This window comes from Salmo trutta, unplaced genomic scaffold (assembly GCF_901001165.1).
Source record: "Salmo trutta unplaced genomic scaffold, fSalTru1.1, whole genome shotgun sequence".
Taxonomy (NCBI): domain Eukaryota; kingdom Metazoa; phylum Chordata; class Actinopteri; order Salmoniformes; family Salmonidae; genus Salmo; species Salmo trutta.
This window is the reverse complement of record NW_021822912.1, coordinates 23397-47500: the sequence shown is the minus strand read 5'-3', so window position 1 is coordinate 47500 and position 24104 is coordinate 23397. Positions and strand designations below refer to the sequence as shown.

The 24104-nt window shown below is 47.3% G+C and overlaps 1 protein-coding gene across 1 annotated transcript in view; it reads left to right on the top strand.

Annotated features, from left to right (window-relative positions):
• Window positions 1–24104, top strand: part of LOC115187169 (partitioning defective 3 homolog B) — a gene marked incomplete at its 5' end in the record, with an annotated part of 57869 nt that overhangs the window by 33196 nt on the left and 569 nt on the right. The window contains one exon of the mRNA XM_029746315.1: window positions 1363–1575. Within this exon, the coding sequence (XP_029602175.1) occupies window positions 1363–1575 (213 nt within the window). The remainder of the gene's footprint in view (window positions 1–1362; window positions 1576–24104) is intronic.

The following is a 24104-nucleotide window of genomic DNA, read 5'->3' as shown; positions in this document are numbered from 1 at the left end:
CGTCTGGCCACTCTACCATAAAGGCCTGATTGGTGGAGTGCAGCAGAGATGGCTGTCCTTCTGGAAGGTTGATGAGGACATTTTTTTCTTTAATCCATTTTCGAATAAGGTTGTAACGTAACAAAATGTGGAAAAGTCAAGGGGTCTGAATACTTTCCGAATGCACTGTACATCTCTCTCTGGAGGCAGTGTCCCTATATCTCCCTCTAGGGGCAGTGTCCCTATATATCACTCTATGGGCAGTGTCCCTATATATCACTCTATGGGCAGTGTCCCTATATCTCTCTCTGGAGGCAGTGTGCCTATATCTCTCTCTGGAGGCAGTGTCCCTATATATCACTCTATGGGCAGTGTCCCTATATCTCTCTCTGGAGGCAGTGTCCCTATATCTCTCTCTATGGGCAGTGTCCCTATATCTCTCTCTGGAGGCAGTGTCCCTATATCTTTCTCTGGAGGCAGTCCCTATATCTCCCTCTAGGGGCAGTGTCCCTATATCTCTCTCTGGAGGCAGTGTCCCTATATCTCCCTCTATGGGCAGTGTCCCTATATCTCTCTGGAGGCAGTGTCCCTATATCTTTCTCTGGAGGCAGTGTCCCTATATATCACTCTATGGGCAGTGTCCCTATATCTCCCTCTGGAGGCAGTGTCCCTATATCTCCATCTGGAGGCAGTGTCCCTATATATCACTCTATGGGCAGTGTCCCTATATCTCCCTCTGGACGCAGAGTCCTTATCTCTCTCTCTGGAGGCAGTGTCCCTATATCTCCCTCTGGAGGCAGTGTCCCTATATCTCTCTCTGGAGGCAGTGTCCCTATATATTTCTCTGGAGGCAGTGTCCCTATATATCACTCTATGGGCAGTGTCCCTATATCTCTCTCTGGAGGCAGTGTCCCTATATATCACTCTATGGGCAGTGTCCCTATATCTCCCTCTAGGGGCAGTGTCCCTATATCTCCCGCTGGAGGCAGTGTCCCTATATCTCCCTCTAGGGGCAGTGTCCCTATATATCACTCTATGGGCAGTGTCCCTATATCTCCCTCTAGGGGCAGTGTCCCTATATCTCCCTCTAGGGGCAGTGTCCCTATATCTCCCTCTAGGGGCAGTGTCCCTATATATCACTCTATGGGCAGTGTCCCTATATCTCCCTCTAGGGGCAGTGTCCCTATATCTCCCTCTGGAGGCAGTGTCCCTATATCTCCCTCTAGGGGCAGTGTCCCTATATCTCCCTCTAGGGGCAGTGTCCCCTTCTCTCCTCCTTCTTCCTCTCGTGTCTCTCCTGTCCCCCTCGGAGGGCTCTCCTGCTCAGGTCCCTAACCTGTCTCCCTCTCCCTGTCCACTAACCATGTCTCTCTCTCCCCTCAGAGCCCTCCCCTGCCATGGACCTTGGTCCTACCTTGGGTTTGAAGAAGTCCAGTTCTCTGGAGAGTCTGCAGACGGCCATATCAGAGGTCAGGAAGAATGAGCCCCTCCCCTTTCACAGACCACGCCCCCACATGGTTAGGGGGAGGGGCTGCAACGAGAGCTTCAGAGCGGCCATTGACAAATCTTACGACGGGCCAGCTGATGAAGATGATGGTAAGATAGAGACAGACACACACACACACACACACACACACACACACACACACACACTCCATCTCGCTCACCAACCCTCTAACCTTCCAACACTTAACGAGTCTTAACGAGTGAAGACACACACACACACACACACTCCATCTCGCTCACCAACCCTCTAACCTTCCAACACTTAACGAGTCTTAACGAGTGACGACAGGATATGTGCCCACTGTCCACAAAATGAGTGGGGGAGAATCTATGGGATAGCTACAAAGAAGTTAAAAAACGATGTGTCCTAACATTCTAATCCCAGAATGCAGTATAACTGCAGTACACTGTATTGATTGCAGCTTGACGTCATCAGAGTGCGTAGCTGTGGGAAACACTCGGTTGTTTGTTTTAACTAAAACAATAACCAATCTTTGTTTTTTTGCGTGGATTCCGCGACGTGGTTAGTTAGCTTTTAACAGCTAAGACCGCTATTTCTTGTCCCGGAATCCTGCTGAACTGACAGGTTAACTTCTTTGGGAATGGGGGGGGGGGCAGTATTGAGTAGCTTGGATGAATAAGGTGTCCAAATTAAACTGCCTGCTACTCAGGCCCAGAAGAAAAGTCTGCTTGAAAGAGATGTTAGTGCCAGATGAGTTTTCCAATGGAGCCATCTTTGTCTGGAGAGGTAAATGACCCGTTCTAGCGCCGGTCGGAGCTTTATCTACTACGCTTTGTTTTGTTTCGGGACAAACCGGATCCCTCAGAGTTCCAATGCGGAAATTGTTTGCTTGCCGAGGATTATAGGCTTTAGGTGGCTTCCTTGTTCACGAAGGTCGCCAGCCTACGTAAGAAACTGAGTTAAAAACCCAGAGTGGCATGTCTACCTTTTCTACGCCTGTGGCTGGATTGCATTCGCACATGTTGGATGCATCTCTGCCTTGTTGTTATCCGACTGGCCGGTGTTGTCTATCTGTCGGAGGAACCATCCTGTGAAGCGTGGGATTGGACGGATTTCCTCGTTCTTCTCCGCCAGCCGTGACTTTGAGCAGCGCCATGGTAAGACGTGTGACCGTTCCTGGTGCGAAAAACAATGTCCAATCCCAGAGCTCGAGTAAATGACATCACTAAGCTGCTCACTGAATGTACTACACCAGGACATGGACATCGATTCTGTCGTCGTCCATGTGGGTTTTAATGACATTATGAAGGGCAGCTCTGAACAGTTGAAACTGGATTTTTAAAGAGCTGATTGACTCTCTGCTGGACACTAATAAAAGACCCATCATATCTGGCCCTGTGCCATCTCTGATCCCTCTCTGATCCCTCTCTGATCCCTCTCTGATCCCTCTCTGATCCCTCTCTGATCCCCTCTCTGATCCCTCTCTGATCCCTCTCTGATCCCTCTCTGATCCCTCTCTGAATCACGGCATTGAACACTTTAGCAGGACTATTTCTCTTTTACAACTGGCTATGTGATTATTGCAGCTCAATGGGTGCAACTTTTGTTTACAATTTGATACCTTCTGGAAACAAAACATGTTTTATAAGGAGGAAGGGATCCACCCAAATCATTTGGGTTCCTGGATCCTTTCACTGCATTATAAGGCTGCGTTGAGACAATGACTTATCAATGACCCAAGCCCAGCTCAGTTAATCCTCTACCATTGTGTCGCTGAGTTGTCATGATGCTTCAGCAAATGTACATTATCCCAGAGACGTTGGCAGACACAACATAAGTAACCTACCCCTAACTGCCCTGAATGCCTCCGCTGATTCTACAGCTATTGTAAGCAGTAATCATGTGTCATTTGAACCAGATTTATACTGTTAGCACTGAGGCGGTGTGCCCTAGGAGGAAGTCCACTGTGTGCAGCTCACCCTGCACTATAAGCTAAAACATAAATATCACTAACATAAAAATATCTACTTTTATTTTACCAGGTAAGTTGACTGAGAACACGTTCTTATTTACAGCAACGACCTGGGGAATAGTTTCAGGGGAGAGGAAGGGGGATGAATGAGCCAATTGTAAACTGGGGATGATTCAGTGGCCATGATGGTATGAGGGACAGCTTGGGAATTTAACCAGGACACCGAGGTTAACACCCCTACTCTATGATAAGCACCATGGGATCTTTAGTGACCACAGAGAGTCAGGACACCTGTTTAACGTCCCATCCAAAAGACAGCATCCTACACAGGGCAATGTCCCCTATCACTGCCCTGGGGCATTGGGCCCAATCACTGCCCTGGGGTATTGGGATATTTTTTTATTTTAGACGAGAGGAAAGAGTGCCTCCTACTGGCCCTCCAACACCACTTTCAGCAGCATCTGGTCTCCCATCCAGGGACTGACCAGGACCAACCCTGCTTTGCTTCAGAAGCAAGCCAGCAGTGGGATATGCTACTTATACAAAGCTTCCCAGTAAAGCAATGAAAACAAGCAAGCATCCCAGAAAAGTGCTCAAAATAGCCCACTAACATATGTAAATCAAATCAAAGTTTATTTGTCACATGCGCCGAATACAACAGCGAAATGCTGAATACAACAGGTGTAGACCTTACAGTGAAATGCTGAGTACAACAAGTGTAGACCTTACAGTGAAATGCTGAATACAACAGGTGTAGTAGACCTCACAGTGAAATGCTGAATACAACAGGTGTAGTAGACCTCACAGTGAAATGCTGAATACAACAGGTGTAGTAGACCTCACAGTGAAATGCTGAATACAACAGGTGTAGTAGACCTCACAGTGAAATGCTGAATACAACAGGTGTAGTAGACCTCACAGTGAAATGCTGAATACAACAAGTGTAGTAGACCTCACAGTAAAATGCTGAATACAACAGGTGTAGACCTTACAGTGAAATGCTGAGTACAACAAGTGTAGACCTTACAGTGAAATGCTTACTTACAGGCCCTACAGTGCCATTTTTAAGTAAAAAAATAACAGTAGAGAGGCTATATACAGACACCAGTTAGTCAGGCTGATTGAGGTAGTATGTACATGTAGATATGGTTAAAGTGACTATGCATATATGATAAACAGAGAGTAGCAGTAGTGTAAAAGGGGTTTGGGGGGGACACAATGCAAATAGTCCAGGTAGCCATTTGATTACCTGTTAATGAGTCCTATGGCTTGGGGGTAAAAACTGTTGAGAAGCCTTTTTGTCCTAGACTTGGCACTCTGGTACCGCTTGCCATGCGGTAGTAGAGTGAACAGTCTATGACTGGGGTGGCTGGGGTCTTTGACAATTTTTAGGGCTTTCCTCTGACACCGCCTGGTGTAGAGGACCTGGATGGCAGGCAGCTTAGCCCCAGTGATGTACTGGGCCGTACGCACTACCCTCTGTAGTGCCTTGCGGTCAGAGGACGAGCAGTTGCCATACCAGGCAGTGATGCAACCAGTCAGGATGCTCTTAAGAAAACAAGGTTCATGAAATTAATAACTTGCTAGTAACAGATTACATTCATATTCTATTTCTGACAATACCTTTGACAATACAGTGGTAGCAATACAAAGTTTTAACATTTACAGAAAATACAGAAATGCCAATGGTGGAGGTGTTGCTGTTTATATTCAGATCCACATTCCTGTAAAGATTAGAGAGGATCTCATGTTAAATACTGTTGAAGTAATATGGCTTCAGGTTCATCTGCTTCACCTAAAGCCCATTCTGGTGGGAAGCTGCTATAGACCACCAAGTGCTTAACAGTCAGTATCTGGATAATATGTGTGAAATGCTTGATCATGTATGTGATATCAACAGAGAGGTATATTTTATGGGTGATTTAATTACTGACTGGCTTTCATCAGGCTGTCCATTCAAGAGAAATCTTCAAACTGTAACTAGTGCCTGCAACCTGGTTCAGGTTATCAGTCAACCTACCAGGGTAGTTACAAACAGCACAGGAATTAAATCATCAACATGTATTGATCACACCTTTACTAATACTGCTGATATTTGCTTTAAAGCAGTATCCAAATCCATAGGATGTATTGATCATAATATAGTAGCCATATCTAGGAAAACCAAAGTTCCAAAGACTGGGCCTAATATAGTGTATAAGAGGTCATACAATACGTTTTGTAGTGACTCCTATGTTGTTGATATAAAGAATATGTTTAGGGTCTGTGGTGAGAAATGAGGAGAAAACAGACGTTGCACTGTAATTGCTTATTCCGGTTACTAATAAGCATGCAGCCATTAAGAAAATGACTGTAAAACGGATAAATCCCAGTGGATTGATGAGGAATTGAAAAATGGTATGTTTGAGAGGGATGAGGCAAAAGGAAATGGCAAATAAGTCTGGCTGCAAATATACTACAAATTGAGAAATCATATATATATATATATAGCCTGTGGCAAAAATGAGGGGACACGAACAACAGGTATAGGCAAATTGAGAAATTGTGTATATATATATATATATATATATATATATAAGAGAGAAATCGTAGAGAGAGAGAGAGAGAGAGAGAGAGAGAGAGGCTCCAATCACTAACGACCCTCCTCTTCCTGCAGGAGGAATACATATGAATAAAAAGAAGAATAAACAACACTATAAAACAAAGATAAATGTCAACGATAGTAAAAAGCGTCGGCGCACTTTTAATTACATTTTGGGAAAAAAGGCAAACTCAGCTCCATCGTTCGTCGAAACAGATGGCTAATTTATTACAAAACCCACTGATATTGCCTACTTTTATAGATTTTTTTCATTGACAACATTAGCAAACGTAGGGATGATATGCCAGCAACAAACACTGACACTACACATCAAGTATCAGACCGAATTGTGATTTTGAATTCCGTGAAGTGAGTGTGGAAGAGGTGAAAAATTATTGTTGTCTTTCATTAATGACAAGCCACCGGGGTCTGACAACTTGGATTCAAAATTACTGAGGATAATAGCGGACGATATTGCCACATCTTCAATTTAAGCCTACTAGAAAGTGTGTGCCCTCAGGCCTGGAGGGAAGCTAAAGTTATTCCCTTACCTAATAATAGTAAAGCCCCCTTTACTGGCTCAAATAGCCGACCAATCAGTCTGTTACCAACCCATAGTAAAGTAAAAAAATATATAAATAATTGTGTTTGACAAGATACAATGCTATTTTACAGTAAACAAATTGACAACAGACTTTCAGCATGCTAATAGGGAAGGACATTCAACAAGCACAGCACACTAATGACTGATGATTGGCAGAGAGAAATTTATGATAAAAATATTATGGGGGATGTTTGTTAGACTTCAGTGGAGCTTTTGACATTATCGATCATAGTCTGCTGCGTGTGTGTTATGGCTTTACACCCTCTGCTATAATGGCTTTACACCCCCTGCTATAATGGCTTTACACCCCCTGCTATAATGGCTTTACACCCCCTGCTATAATGGCTTTACACCCCCTGCTATAATGGCTTTACACCCCCTGCTATTACACCCCTGCTATAATGGCTTTACACCCCCTGCTGTAATGGCTTTACACCCCCTGCTATAATGCCTCTACACCCCCTGCTATAATGTGGATAAAGAGTTACCTGTCTAACAGAACACAGAGGGTGTTCTTTAACGGAAGCCTCTCCGACATAATCCTGGTAGAAGCAGGAATTCCTCAGGGTAGCTGTCTAGGCCCATTACTGGTAGAATCAGGAATTCCCCAGGGCAGCTGTCTAGGCCCATTACTGGTAGAAGCAGGAATTCCCCAAGGCAGCTGTCTAGGCCCCTTACCTTTTTCAGTCTTTACTTTGAGTAAAGCCTGAGTGTCTATGAATGCTGATGATTCAACACTATACACGTCAGCTACTACAGCGACTGAAATGACTGCAACACTCAACAAAGAGCTGCAGTTAGTTTCAGAATGGGTGGCAAGGAATAAGTTAGTCCTAAATATTTCAAAAACTAAAATCATTGTATTTGGGACAAATCATTCACTAAACCCTAAACCTCAACCAAATCTTGAAATAAATAATGTGGAAATTTAGCAAGTTGAGGTGACTAAACTGCTTGGAGTAACCCTGCATTGTAAACTATTATGGTCAAAGCATAGTGATACAACGGTAGCTAAGATGGGGAGTCTGTCCATAATAAAGTGCTCCTCTACCTTATTAACAACACTATCAACAAGGCAGGTCCTAAAGGCTCTAGTTTTGTCGCGCCGGGACAAACTAAACTGTTCAGTCTTTTGGTCAGGTGCCACGAAGAGGGACTTAGGAAAAGGACAATTGTCTCAGAACAGGGCAGCACGGCTGGCCCTTGGATATACACAAAGAGCTAACATGAATAATACGCATGTCAATCTCTCCTGGCTCAAAGTGGAGGAGAGATTGACTTCATCGCTACTTGTTATTTATGAGAGGTGTTGACATGTTGAATGCACCGAGCTGTCTGTCTAAACTACTGGCACACAGCTCAGACACCCATGCATACCCCACAAGACAAGCCACCAGAGGTCTGTTTAAACTACTGGCACACAGCTCAGACACCCATACATACCCCACAAGACAAGCCACCAGAGGTCTGTTTAAACTACTGGCACACAGCTCAGAAACCCATCCATACCCTACAAGACATGCCACCAGAGGTCTGTTTAAACTACTGGCATACAGCTCAGACACCCATACATTCCCCACAAGACATGCCACCAGAGGTCTGTTTAAACTACTGGCACACAGCTCAGACACCCATACATACCCCACAAGACAAGCCACCAGAGGTCTATTTAAACTACTGGCACACAGCTCAGACACCCATACATACCCCACAAGACATGCCACCAGAGGTCTGTTTAAACTACTGGCACACAGCTCAGACACCCATGCATACCCCACAAGACATGCTACCAGAGGTCTGTTTAAACTACTGGTACACAGCTCAGACACCCATACATACCCCACAAGACATGCTACCAGAGGTCTGTTTAAACTACTGGTACACAGCTCAGACACCCATCCATACCCTACAAGACATGCCACCAGAGGTCTGTTTAAACTACTGGCACACAGCTCAGACACCCATACATACCCCACAAGACATGCCACCAGAGGTCTGTTTAAACTACTGGCACACAGCTCAGACACCCATACATACCCCACAAGACAAGCCACCAGAGGTCTGTTTAAACTACTGGCACACAGCACAGACACCCATACATACCCCACAAGACATGCCACCAGAGGTCTGTTTAAACTACTGGCACACAGCTCAGACACCCATACATACCCCACAAGACAAGCCACCAGAGGTCTGTTTAAACTACTGGCACACAGCTCAGACACTCATACATACCCCACAAGACATGCCACCAGAGGTCTGTTTAAACTACTGGCACACAGCTCAGACACCCATACATACCCCACAAGACAAGCCACCAGAGGTCTGTTTAAACTACTGGCACACAGCTCAGACACCCATACATACCCCACAAGACATGCCACCAGAGGTCTGTTTAAACTACTGGCACACAGCTCAGACACCCATCCATACCCTACAAGACATGCCACCAGAGGTCTGTTTAAACTACTGGCACACAGTTCAGACACCCATACATACCCCACAAGACATGCTACCAGAGGTCTGTTTAAACTACTGGTACACAGCTCAGACACCCATCCATACCCCACAAGACATGCCACCAGAGGTCTCTTCACAGTCCCCAAGTCCAGAACAGACTATGGGAGGTGCACAGTACTACATAGAGCCATGACTACATGGAACTCTATTCCACATCAGGTTACTGATGCAGCAGGAGAATCAGATAAAAAAAAAACAGGAAAAATACACCTTATGGAACAGTGGGGACTGTGAAGCAACACAAACATATACACAGACACATGATAACACACACACACACACACACACACACACACACACACACACACGATAACATACTCTGTATACACACACTGACACATGTATTGTGCAATTTAGATATGTGGTAGGGGAGTATGGGCCTGTGGGCACACACTTAGTGTTTTGTGAATTATGTAATGAATGTATTGTAATGTTGTTAAAATTGTATAACTGTCTTAATTTTGACGGACCCCTGGAAGAGTAGCTGCTGCCTTGGCTTGGCAGGAACTAATGGGGGTCCATAATAAAACCCAGGAAGAGTAGCTGCTGCCTTGTCTTGGCAGGAACTAATGGGGGTCCATAATAAACCCCAGGAAGAGTAGCTGCTGCCTTGGCAGGAACTAATGGGGATCCTTAATAAACCCCAGGAAGAGTAGCTGCTGCCTTGGCAGGAACTAATGGGGATCCATAATAAACCCCAGGAAGAGAAGCTGCTGCCTTGGCAGGAACTAATGGGGATCCATAATAAACCCCAGGAAGAGTAGCTGCTGCCTCGGCAGGAACTAATGGGGATCCATAATAAACCCCAGGAAGAGTAGCTGCTGCCTTGGCAGGAACTAATGGGGATCCATAATAAACCCCAGGAAGAGTAGCTGCTGCCTTGGCAGGAACTAATGGGGATCCATAATAAAGCCCAGGAAGAGTAGCTGCTGCCTTGGCAGGAACTAATGGGGATCCATAATAAACCCCAGGAAGAGTAGCTGCTGCCTTGGCAGGAACTAATGGGGATCCATAATAAACCCCAGGAAGATTAGCTGCTGCCTTGGCAGGAACTAATGGGGATCCATAATAAACCCTAGGACGAGTAGCTGCTGCCTTGGTAGGAACTAATGGGGATCCATAATAAATCCCAGGAAGAGTAGCTGCTGCCTCGGCAGGAACTAATGGGGATCCATAATAAACCCCAGGAAGAGTAGCTGCTGCCTCGGCAGGAACTAATGGGGATCCATAATAAACCCCAGGAAGAGTAGCTGCTGCCTCGGCAGGAACTAATGGGGATCCATAATAAACCCCAGGAAGAGTAGCTGCTGCCTCGGCAGGAACTAATGGGGATCCATAATAAAGCCCAGGAAGAGTAGCTGCTGCCTTGGCAGGAACTAATGGGGATCCATAATAAACCCCAGGAAGAGTAGCTGCTGCCTTGGCAGGAACTAATGGGGATCCATAATAAACCCCAGGAAGAGTAGCTGCTGCCTTGGCAAGAACTAATGGGGATCCATAATAAACCCCAGGAAGAGTAGCTGCTGCCTTGGCAGGAACTAATGGGGATCCATAATAAACCCCAGGAAGAGTAGCTGCTGCCTTGGCAGGAACTAACGGGGATCCATAATAAACCCCAGGAAGAGTAGCTGCTGCCTTGGCAAGAACTAATGGGGATCCATAATAAACCCCAGGAAGAGTAGCTGCTGCCTCGGCAGGAACTAACGGGGATCCATAATAAACCCCAGGAAGAGTAGCTGCTGCCTTGGCAAGAACTAATGGGGATCCATAATAAACCCCAGGAAGAGTAGCTGCTGCCTCGGCAGGAACTAATGGGGATCCATAATAAACCCCAGGAAGAGTAGCTGCTGCCTTGGCAGGAACTAATGGGGATCCATAATAAATAAAAATACACTGTGGTATAAGTGTAGCTAGAATGCAGTATAACTCCAGTTATTCTTTATTCACTGCATGCAAAATACTACATTTGACTGCAATTATTGCACTTTTACTGAAGTTTGAAAACTGCAACAAACAAAAAAATTGTAAGGGATGTTACCAAGGTGACATTGTCCACTGAACCCCATTTCATTCTCAAAAGAGTCAGAGTTAATCTCACCAAAAACTTTAAAACTCAAGCTAATATTGACATTGTTTCCAGGAACAACCTAATGTTTTCACTACATAATTCTACATCTAACTAAGATGTTTTGTTGTGGTATGTGCACAAAAAACAAAACAAAAATATTGTGTATGCTTGCTGGCTGAATTAGTCTCAAATCAATCCATATGAAACGAAAAGCGGGGATGCAAACAATACCAGCTCACATACTGCTGAATATTCCCTCTAGATAGATAGCTAGCTAGTGGAGTTGTAGCTAAGGCATACTGCTGAATATTCCCTCTAGATAGCTAGCTAGCTAGTGGAGTTGTAGCTAAGGCAAACTGCTGAATATTCCCTCTAGATAGCTAGCTAGCTAGTGGAGTTGTAGCTAAGGCAAACTGCTGAATATTCCCTCTAGATAGCTAGCTAGCTAGTGGAGTTGTAGCTAAGGCAAACTGCTGAATATTCCCTCTAGATAGCTAGCTAGCTAGTGGAGTTGTAGCTAAGACAAACTGCTGAATATTCCCTCTGGATAGATAGCTAGCTAGTGGAGTTGTAGCTAAGGCAAACTGCTGAATATTCCCTCTAGATAGCTAGCTAGCTAGTGGAGTTGTAGCTAAGGCAAACTGCTGAATATTCCCTCTAGATAGCTAGCTAGCTAGTGGAGTTGTAGCTAAGGCAAACTGCTGAATATTCCCTCTAGATAGCTAGCTAGCTAGTGGAGTTGTAGCTAAGGCAAACTGCTGAATATTCCCTCTAGATAGCTAGCTAGCTAGTGGAGTTGTAGCTAAGGCAAACTGCTGAATATTCCCTCTAGATAGATAGCTAGCTAGTGGAGTTGTAGCTAAGGCATACTGCTGAATATTCCCTCTAGATAGTTAGCTAGCTAGTGGAGTTGTAGCTAAGGCAAACTGCTGAATATTCCCTCTAGATAGCTAGCTAGCTAGCTAGTGGAGTTGTAGCTAAGGCATACTGCTGAATATTCCCTCTAGATAGCTAGCTAGCTAGTGGAGTTGTAGCTAAGGCAAACTGCTGAATATTCCCTCTAGATAGCTAGCTAGCTAGTGGAGTTGTAGCTAAGGCAAACTGCTGAATATTCCCTCTAGATAGCTAGCTAGCTAGTGGAGTTGTAGCTAAGACAAACTGCTGAATATTCCCTCTAGATAGCTAGCTAGCTAGTGGAGTTGTAGCTAAGGCAAACTGCTGAATATTCCCTCTAGATAGCTAGCTAGCTAGTGGAGTTGTACCTAAGGCAAACTGCTGAATATTCCCTCTAGATAGCTAGCTAGCTAGCTATTGGAGTTGTAGCTAAGGCAAACTGCTGAATATTCCCTCTAGATAGCTAGCTAGCTAGTGGAGTTGTAGCTAAGGCAAACTGCTGAATATTCCCTCTAGATAGCTAGCTAGCTAGTGGAGTTGTAGCTAAGGCAAACTGCTGAATATTCCCTCTAGATAGCTAGCTAGCTAGTGGAGTTGTAGCTAAGGCAAACTGCTGAATATTCCCTCTATATAGCTAGCTAGCTAGTGGAGTTGTAGCTAAGTCAAACTGCTGAATATTCCCTCTGGATAGATAGCTAGCTAGTGGAGTTGTAGCTAAGGCAAACTGCTGAATATTCCCTTTGGATAGCTAGCTAGCTAGTGGAGTTGTAGCTAAGGCAAACTGCTGAATATTCCCTCTAGATAGATAGCTAGCTAGTGGAGTTGTAGCTAAGGCAAACTGCTGAATATTCCCTCTAGATAGCTAGCTAGCTAGTGGAGTTGAAGCTAAGGCAAACTGCTGAATATTCCCTCTAGATAGCTAGCTAGCTAGTGGAGTTGTAGCTAAGGCAAACTGCTGAATATTCCCTTTGGATAGCTAGCTAGCTAGTGGAGTTGTAGCTAAGGCAAACTGCTGAATATTCCCTCTAGATAGATAGCTAGCTAGTGGAGTTGTAGCTAAGGCAAACTGCTGAATATTCCCTCTAGATAGCTAGCTAGCTAGTGGAGTTGAAGCTAAGGCAAACTGCTGAATATTCCCTCTAGATAGCTAGCTAGCTAGTGGAGTTGTAGCTAAGGCAAACTGCTGAATATTCCCTCTAGATAGATAGCTACCTAGTGGAGTTGTAGCTAAGGCAAACTGCTGAATATTCCCTCTAGATAGCTAGCTAGCTAGTGGAGTTGTAGCTAAGGCAAACTGCTGAATATTCCCTCTAGGTAGCTAGCTAGCTAGTGGAGTTGTAGCTAAGGCAAACTGCTGAATATTCCCTCTAGATAGATAGCTAGCTAGTGGAGTTGTAGCTAAGGCAAACTGCTGAATATTCCCTCTGGATAGCTAGCTAGCTAGTGGAGTTGTAGCTAAGGCAAACTGCTGAATATTCCCTCTAGATAGATAGCTAGCTAGTGGAGTTGTAGCTAAGGCAAACTCCTGAATATTCCCTCTAGATAGCTAGCTAGCTAGTGGAGTTGTAGCTAAGGCAAACTGCTGAATATTCCCTCTAGATAGCTAGCTAGCTAGTGGAGTTGTAGCTAAGGCAAACTGCTGAATATTCCCTCTAGATAGCTAGCTAGCTAGTGGAGTTGTAGCTAAGGCAAACTGCTGAATATTCCCTCTAGATAGCTAGCTAGCTAGTGGAGTTGTAGCTAAGGCAAACTGCTGAATATTCCCTCTAGATAGCTAGCTAGCTAGTGGAGTTGTAGCTAAGGCAAACTGCTGAATATTCCCTGTAGATCGCTAGCTAGCTAGTGGAGTTGTAGCTAAGGCAAACTGCTGAATATTCCCTCTAGATAGCTAGCTAGCTAGTGGAGTTGTAGCTAAGGCAAACTGCTGAATATTCCCTCTAGATAGATAGCTAGCTAGTGGAGTTGTAGCTAAGGCATACTGCTGAATATTCCCTCTAGATAGCTAGCTAGCTAGTGGAGTTGTAGCTAAGGCAAACTGCTGAATATTCCCTCTAGATAGCTAGCTAGCTAGTGGAGTTGTAGCTAAGGCATACTGCTGAATATTCCCTCTAGATAGCTAGCTAGCTAGTGGAGTTGTAGCTAAGGCAAACTGCTGAATATTCCCTCTAGATAGATAGCTAGTGGAGTTGTAGCTAAGGCAAACTGCTGAATATTCCCTCTAGATAGCTAGCTAGTGGAGTTGTAGCTAAGGCAAACTGCTGAATATTCCCTCTAGATAGATAGCTAGCTAGCTAGTGGAGTTGTAGCTAAGGCAAAGATTAGATTTTGTACAGCACAGTTGACCGCTCTCTGTGACGTTTTTTCAAGGTTATCCCAATGTTACAAAGTAGCGAGGCACAGGGCCAGATACCTGCTGAGTTATGAGAACAGTCTCATCACTTCGGTGCCCGTTTGGGCGGTAGCGTATCCTAGTGGTTAGAGGAGGCAGGTAGCCTAGTGGTTAGAGGAGGCAGGTAGCCTAGTGGTTAGAGGAGGCAGGTAGCCTAGTGGTTAGAGGAGGCAGGTAGCCTAGTGGTTAGAGGAGGCAGGTAGCCTAGTGGTTAGAGGAGGCAGGTAGCCTAGTGGTTGGAGGAGGCAGGTAGCCTAGTGGTTAGAGGAGGCAGGTAGCCTAGTGGTTAGAGGAGGCAGGTAGCCTAGTGGTTAGAGGGGCAGGTAGCCTAGTGGTTAGAGGAGGCAGGTAGCCTAGTGGTTAGAGGGGCAGGTAGCCTAGTGGTTAGAGAGGCAGGTAGCCTAGTGGTTAGAGGAGGCAGGTAGCCTAGTGGTTAGAGGAGGCAGGTAGCCTAGTGGTTAGAGGAGGCAGGTAGCCTAGTGGTTAGAGGGGCAGGTAGCCTAGTGGTTAGAGGAGGCAGGTAGCCTAGTGGTTAGAGGGGCAGGTAGCCTAGTGGTTAGAGGAGGCAGGTAGCCTAGTGGTTAGAGGGGCAGGTAGCCTAGTGGTTAGAGGAGGCAGGTAGCCTAGTGGTTAGAGGAGGCAGGTAGCCTAGTGGTTAGAGGGGCAGGTAGCCTAGTGGTTAGAGGAGGCAGGTAGCCTAGTGGTTAGAGGGGCAGGTAGCCTAGTGGTTAGAGAGGCAGGTAGCCTAGTGGTTAGAGAGGCAGGTAGCCTAGTGGTTAGAGGAGGCAGGTAGCCTAGTGGTTAGAGGAGGCAGGTAGCCTAGTGGTTAGAGGAGGCAGGTAGCCTAGTGGTTAGAGGAGGCAGGTAGCCTAGTGGTTAGAGGAGGCAGGTAGCCTATTGGTTAGAGGGGCAGGTAGCTCAGTGGTTAGAGGAGGCAGGTAGCCTAGTGGTTAGAGGAGGCAGGTAGCCTAGTGGTTAGAGCTTTGAAGTAGTCACCAAAAGGTTGTAAAATCAAATCCCTGAGCTGACAAGGTAAACATCTGCCGTTCTGCCCCCTGAACAAGGCAGTTAACCCACTGTTCCCTGGTAGGCCGTCATTGTAAAATAAGAATTTGTTCTTAAAGTGACTTACCTAGTTAAATTAAAAAATAAAAACATAATCAGCAAGCTGGTGAACTAGCTACCATAGCCGTTCAAAATGAATTGAATCAAACAAGCTAGCACTAGGCTACTAGCTGGAGCAAGTTTGATCGAACATGATTCAGCGTTAGTAGCCACTGCTTCATTAGCTACCAAGAGCGGAGCGATTTTCAGAATAAAGTAACTAGTCTTAGGTCAAATGAGTAAAATCAAAATGTTTTTTTTTTTTTTTTGGTAGTAGAGTTCCACATCCAACAAGACAGCTCGGGTTCAGGGACGGACATGGCGTAGGACTGACACCATCTGATGTGAGACAAAGCCCAAAGCCCAAAACCCAAAACCCAACACAAGTAGCAAACTTCCTTGGCCAGTACAACGCTGATCAAAACACTTTTACTACTTCAGACAGACGCCGACAGTTGGTCCTACTTCCCTTGGCAGCCAGTTAAATCCTCACACAAATAATGGCTTAAGTCATTTTATGGGCTGGCGATTGATTTTCTTCCTTTTTTGAGGGGGGGGGGGGGGGGGGTGGATGCAGGGCTGGGGTGCTGCAGATTAGAGAACGAGAGAGAGAGAGAGAGAGACGGATAGATGGAGAGAGAGACGGATAGATGGAGAGAGAGACGGATAGATGGAGAGAGAGATGGATGGATATATGGAGAGAGACGGAGATGGAGAGCTGGAGGGAGGGAGGGAGAGAGATTGAGAGAGAGAGAGAGAGAGAGAGAGAGATGGGCTGGCTAGTGACAGGGAGATAAATATCCTGCTGGCATGTCCATCTGTTACTGGCCAGACGTCCACAGTGTGGCTGAGATGAGACGAGGCTGTAGGGAAAATAGTGGTGTGAAGTGAACGATCAATGTGGTCCTTTTATTCACCTCTACCCCCTGTCACCCTGTCACCCTGTCACCCTGTCACCCTGTCACCCTGTCTCTCTGAGTCTCTCTGAGGTCTGTCTGGTTCCACCCTGTCTCTCTGAGGTCTGTCTCACCTCTACCCCCTGTCACCCTGTCACCCTGTCTCTCTGAGTCTCTCTGAGGTCTGTCTGGTTCCACCCTGTCTCTCTGAGTCTCTCTGAGGTCTGTCTGGTTCCACCCTGTCTCTCTGAGTCTCTCTGAGGTCTGTCTGGTTCCACCCTGTCTCTCTGAGTCTCTCTGAGGTCTGTCTGGTTCCACCCTGTCTCTCTGAGTCTCTCTGTGGTCTGTCTCGCTGTCACCCTGTCTCTCTGAGGTCTGTCTCGCTGTCACCCTGTCTCTCTGAGGTCTGTCTCACCTCTACCCCCTGTCACCCTGTCTCTCTGAGTCTCTCTGAGGTCTGTCTGGTTCCACCCTGTCTCTCTGAGTCTCTCTGAGGTCTGTCTGGTTCCACCCTGTCTCTCTGAGGTCTGTCTCACCTCTACCCCCTATCACCCTGTCACCCTGTCTCTCTGAGTCTCTCTGAGGTCTGTCTGGTTCCACCCTGTCTCTCTGAGGTCTGTCTCACCTCTACCCCCTGTCACCCTGTCACCCTGTCTCTCTGAGTCTCTCTGAGGTCTGTCTGGTTTCACCCTGTCTCTCTGAGTCTCTATGAGGTATGGCTGGCTGTCACCCTGTCTCTCTGAGTCTCTCTGAGGTCTGTCTGGTTCCACCCTGTCTCTCTGAGGTCTGTCTCACCTCTACCCCCTGTCACCCTGTCACCCTGTCTCTCTGAGTCTCTCTGAGGTCTGTCTGGTTCCACCCTGTCTCTCTGAGTCTCTCTGAGGTCTGTCTGGTTCCACCCTGTCTCTCTGAGTCTCTCTGAGGTCTGTCTGGTTCCACCCTGTCTCTCTGAGGTCTGTCTCACCTCTACCCCCTGTCACCCTGTCACCCTGTCTCTCTGAGTCTCTCTGAGGTCTGTCTGGTTCCACCCTGTCTCTCTGAGTCTCTCTGAGGTCTGTCTGGTTCCACCCTGTCTCTCTGAGTCTCTCTGAGGTCTGTCTGGTTCCACCCTGTCTCTCTGAGTCTCTCTGAGGTCTGTCTGGTTCCACCCTGTCTCTCTGAGTCTCTCTGTGGTCTGTCTCGCTGTCACCCTGTCTCTCTGAGGTCTGTCTCGCTGTCACCCTGTCTCTCTGAGGTCTGTCTCACCTCTACCCCCTGTCACCCTGTCTCTCTGAGTCTCTCTGAGGTCTGTCTGGTTCCACCCTGTCTCTCTGAGTCTCTATGAGGTCTGGCTGGCTGTCACCCTGTCTTTCTGAGTCTCTCTGAGGTCTGTCTGGTTCCACCCTGTCTCTCTGAGTCTCTCTGAGGTCTGGCTGGCTGTCACCCTGTCTCTCTGAGTCTCTATGAGGTCTGGCTGGCTGTCATCCTGTCTCTATGAGGTCTGTCTGGCTGTCACCCTGTCTCTATGAGGTCTGTCTCGCTGTCACCCTGTCTCTATGAGGTCTGTCTCGCTGTCACCCTGTCTCTATGAGGTCTGTCTCTCTGAGGTCTGTCTCGCTGTCACCCTGTCTCTATGAGGTCTGTCTCGCTGTCACCCTGTCTCTATGAGGTCTGTCTCTCTGAGGTCTGTCTCGCTGTCACCCTGTCTCTCTGAGGTCTGTCTCGCTGTCACCCTGTCTCTCTGAGGTCTGTCTCGCTGTCACCCTGTCTCTATGAGGTCTGTCTCGCTGTCACCCTGTCTCTCTGAGGTCTGTCTCGCTGTCACCCTGTCTCTATGAGGTATGTCTCGCTGTCACCCTGTCTCTATGAGGTCTGTCTCGCTGTCACCCTGTCTCTCTGAGGTCTGTCTCGCTGTCACCCTGTCTCTATGAGGTCTGTCTCTCTGAGGTCTGTCTGGCTCATGGTGGGCACGTGTTTCATCCATAGACCACCAACAGAATATTCTATCCATTCTCGTCTCTAACTGGAAAATCAGATCAGAAATAAAAAGCTTCTCTCTCTCTCTCTCTCTCTCTCTCTCTCTCTCTCTCTCTCTCTCTCTCTCTCTGTCATGTGGGAGTTTGTTGCTTGGTGAAATAGCTAGCTGGGGTTTTAAAGCTAAACAGAAGAAGCCTAGCGTCTGAATGAGAGAGATAACTCCATACATTCAGCCCACACTCATTCCCTGGTGAGCAGTCATGTTAAAACACACCATGTTTCATGGCAGACAAGCCCCACTCCTCTGCTGATGTTCTCCCTCTCTCTCTCTCTATCTCTCTCTCTGTCTCTCTCAATCTCTCTCTCTCTGTCTCTCTCAATCTCTCTCTCTCTGTCTCTCTCAATCTCTCTCTCTTTCTCTCTCTTTCTCTTCTCTCCTCTCTCTCTCTCTCTCTCTCTCTCTCTCTCTCTCTCTCTCTTCTCTCTCTCTCTCTCTCTCTCTCTCCTCTCTCTCTCTCTGTCTGTCTCTGTCTCTCTTTCTCTCTCTCTCTCTCTCTCTCCCTCCCTCCCTCTCTCCCTCTCTCCCCATGGCACATTAATTCCAACAGAAGTTAGAGAAGTGAATTGATACGGGCACGGCTGTGATGTATTTTAATGCTGGTATTATTCATTAGCACAGTAGATCCACGGAGGACCGTTCAGCGAGAGAGACACTTTAATATGCACCAGAACATGTTTTTTGTTCGACACGCACTGCAGCTCATCGTAAATTAATCCTGAGGACACAAAGCATGGAGAGGAAAAGGGGGGGGGGGGTCCTATCACTATTCTGTACCCTTTACAGTGCTATCTCCTATCTCCTATCACTACTCTGTTCCCTTTACAGTACTATCTCCTATCACTACTCTGTTCCCTTTACAGTGCTATCTCCTATCACTACTCTGTTCCCTTTACAGTGCTATCTCCTATCTCCTATCACTACTCTGTTCCCTTTACAGTGCTATCTCCTATCTCCTATCACTATTCTGTACCCTTTACAGTGCTATCTCCTATCACTACTCTGTACCCTTTACAGTACTATCTCCTATCACTACTCTGTTCCCTTTACAGTACTATCTCCTATCTCCTATCACTACTCTGTTCCCTTTACAGTGCTATCTCCTATCTCCTATCACTACTCTGTTCCCTTTACAGTACTATCTCCTATCTCCTATCACTACTCTGTTCCCTTTACAGTGCTATCTCCTATCTCCTATCACTACTCTGTACCCTTTACAGTGCTATCTCCTATCACTACTCTGTTCCCTTTACAGTACTATCTCCTATCACTACTCTGTTCCCTTTACAGTACTATCTCCTATCACTACTCTGTTCCCTTTACAGTACTATCTCCTATCACTATTCTGTACCCTTTACAGTGCTATATCCTATCTCCTATCACTACTCTGTTCCCTTTACAGTGCTATCTCCTATCTCCTATCACTATTATGTACCCTTTACAGTACTATCTCCTATCTCCTATCACTACTCTGTTCCCTTTACATTGCTATCTCCTATCTCCTATAACTACTCTGTTCCCTTTACAGTACTATCTCCTATCACTACTCTGTTCCCTTTACAGTGCTATCTCCTATCTCCTATCACTACTCTGTTCCCTTTACAGTACTATCTCCTATCTCCTATCACTACTCTGTTCCCTTTACAGTGCTATCTCCCATCTCCTATCACTACTCTGTTCCCTTTACAGTACTATCTCCTATCACTACTCTGTTCCCTTTACAGTGCTATCTCCTATCTCCTATCACTACTCTGTTCCATTTACAGTGATATCTCCTATCTCCTATCACTACTCTGTTCCCTTTACAGTGCTATCTCCTATCTCCTATCACTACTCTGTACCCTTTACAGTACTATCTCCTATCACTACTCTGTTCCCTTTACAGTACTATCTCCTATCTCCTATCACTACTCTGTTCCCTTTACAGTGCTATCTCCTATCTCCTATCACTACTCTGTTCCCTTTACAGTACTATCTCCTATCTCCTATCACTACTCTGTTCCCTTTACAGTGCTATCTCCTATCTCCTATCACTACTCTGTACCCTTTACAGTGCTATCTCCTATCACTACTCTGTTCCCTTTACAGTACTATCTCCTATCACTACTCTGTTCCCTTTACAGTACTATCTCCTATCACTACTCTGTTCCCTTTACAGTGATATCTCCTATCACTACTCTGTTCCCTTTACAGTGCTATCTCCTATCTCCTATCACTATTCTGTACCCTTTACAGTGCTATCTCCTATCTCCTATCACTACTCTGTTCCCTTTACAGTGCTATCTCCTATCTCCTATCACTATTATGTACCCTTTACAGTACTATCTCCTATCTCCTATCACTACTCTGTTCCCTTTACATTGCTATCTCCTATCTCCTATAACTACTCTGTTCCCTTTACAGTACTATCTCCTATCACTACTCTGTTCCCTTTACAGTGCTATCTCCTATCTCCTATCACTACTCTGTTCCCTTTACAGTACTATCTCCTATCTCCTATCACTACTCTGTTCCCTTTACAGTGCTATCTCCCATCTCCTATCACTACTCTGTTCCCTTTACAGTACTATCTCCTATCACTACTCTGTTCCCTTTACAGTGCTATCTCCTATCACTACTCTGTTCCCTTTACAGTGCTATCTCCTATCTCCTATCACTACTCTGTTCCATTTACAGTGATATCTCCTATCTCCTATCACTACTCTGTTCCCTTTACAGTGCTATCTCCTATCTCCTATCACTACTCTGTTCCCTTTACAGTACTATCTCCTATCGCTATTCTATAAAAATCCAAATCAAATTGTATTTGTCACATGCACCAAATACAACAGTGAAATGCTTACTTACAAGCCCTTAACCAACAATGCAGTTTTCAGAAAATACCCCCCAAAAAATTAAAACAATTAAATTAAGAGATAATAATAACAAGTAATTATAGAGCAGCACCAAATAACAGCAGCGGGGCAATATACAGGGGGTACCGGTACAGAGTCAATATACAGGGGGTACCGGTACAGAGTCAATATACAGGGGGTACCGGTACAGAGTCAATATACAGGGGGTACCGGTACAGAGGCAATATACAGGGGGTACCGGTACAGAGTCAATATACAGGGGGTACCGGTACAAAGGCAATATACAGGGGGTACCGGTACAGAGTCAATATACAGGGGGTACCGGTACAGAGTCAATATCAGGGGTACCGGTACAGAGTCAATATACAGGAGGTACCGGTACAGAGTCTATATACAGGAGGTACCGGTACAGAGACAATATACAGGGGGTACCGGTACAGAGTCAATATACAGGGGGTACCGGTACAGAGGCAATATACAGGGGGTACCGGTACAGAGTCAATATACAGGGGGTACCGGTACAGAGTCAATATACAGGAGGTACCAGTAGAGGCAATATACATCTCTCATACCTACCCCTCCCACCTAGACATGGGGGAGTGCTCTCCTCTCTCTACCCTCACCACCTAGACATGGGGAGTGGTCCTCTCTCTCTACCCCCCTCCCACCTAGACATGGGGGAGTGGTCTCTCTCTCTACCCTCCCACCTAGACATGGGGGAGTGGTCTCTCTCTCTACCCCCCTCCCACCTAGACATGGGGGAGTGGTCTCTCTCTACCCCCCTCCCACCTAGACATGGGGGAGTGGTCTCTCTCTCTACCTCCCTCCCACCTAGACATGGGGGAGTGGTCTCTCTCTACCCCCCTCCCACCTAGACATGGGGGAGTGGTCTCTCTCTACCCCTCTCCCACCTAGACATGGGGGAGTGGTCTCTCTCTACCCCCCTCCCACCTAGACATGGGGGAGTGCTCTCTCTCTACCCCCCTCCCACCTAGACATGGGGGAGTGCTCTCTCTCTCTACCCTCCCACCTAGACATGGGGGAGTGGTCTCTCTCTCTACCCCCCTCCCACCTAGACATGGGGGAGGACTCTCTCTCTACCCCCCTCCCATCTAGACATGGGGGAGTGCTCTCTCTCTACCCCCCTCCCACCTAGACATGGGGGAGTGGTCTCTCTCTACCCCCCTCCCACCTAGACATGGGGGAGTGGTCTCTCTCTCTACCCTCCCACCTAGACATGGGGGAGTGGTCTCTCTCTCTACCCCCCTCCCACCTAGACATGGGGGAGTGCTCTATCTCTACCCCCCTCCCACCTAGACATGGGGGAGTGCTCTCTCTCTACCCCCCTCCCACCTAGACATGGGAGAGTGCTCTCTCTCTCTACACCCCTCCCACCTAGACATGGGGGAGTGCTCTCTCTCTCTACCCCCCTCCCACCTAGGCATGGGGGAGTGCTCTCCCTCTACACCCCTCCCACCTAGACATGGGGGAGTCATCTCTCTCTCTACTCCCCTCCCACCTAGACATGGGGGAGTGCTCTCTCTCTCTACACCCCTCCCACCTAGACATGGGGGAGTGGTCTCTCTCTCTACCCCCCTCCCACCTAGACATGGGGGAGTGGTCTCTCTCTACCCCCCTCCCACCTAGACATGGGGGAGTGCTCTCTCTCTCTACCCCCCTCCCACCTATGCATGGGGGAGTGCTCTCCCTCTACACCCCTCCCACCTAGACATGGGGGAGTGGTCTCTCTCTCTACCCCCCTCCCACCTAGACATGGGGGAGTGGTCTCTCTCTACCCCCCTCCCACCTAGACATGGGGGAGTGCTCTCTCTCTACCCTCCTCCCACCTAGACATGGGGGAGTGCTCTCTCTCTACCCTCCTCCCTCCTAGACATGGGGGAGTGCTCTCTCTCTCTACCCTCCTCCCTCCTAGACATGGGGGAGTGCTCTCTCTCTACCCTCCTCCCTCCTAGACATGGGGGAGTGCTCTCTCTCTCTACCCCCCTCCCACCTAGACATGGGGGAGTGCTCTCTCTCTCTACCCTCCCACCTAGACATGGGGGAGTGGTCTCTCTCTCTACCCCCCTCCCACCTAGACATGGGGGAGTGCTCTATCTCTACCCCCCTCCCACCTAGACATGGGGGAGTGCTCTCTCTCTACCCCCCTCCCACCTAGACATGGGAGAGTGCTCTCTCTCTCTACACCCCTCCCACCTAGACATGGGGGAGTGCTCTCTCTCTCTACCCCCTCCCACCTAGGCATGGGGGAGTGCTCTCCCTCTACACCCCTCCCACCTAGACATGGGGAGTCATCTCTCTCTCTACTCCCCTCCCACCTAGACATGGGGGAGTGCTCTCTCTCTCTACACCCCTCCCACCTAGACATGGGGGAGTGGTCTCTCTCTCTATCCCCCTCCCACCTAGACATGGGGGAGTGCTCTCGCTCTACCCTCCGCCCTCCTAGACATGGGGGAGTGCTCTCTCTCTACCCTCCTCCCTCCTAGACATGGGGGAGTGCTCTCTCTCTACCCTCCTCCCTCCTAGACATGGGGGAGTGGTCTCTCTCTACCCTCCTCCCTCCTAGACATGGGGGAGTGCTCTCTCTCTCTACCCCCCTCCCACCTAGACATGGGGGAGTGCTCTCTCTCTCTACCCCCCTCCCACCTAGACATGGGGGAGTGCTCTCTCTCTACCCTCCTCCCTCCTAGACATGGGGGAGTGCTCTCTCTCTACCCTCCTCCCTCCTAGACATGGGGGAGT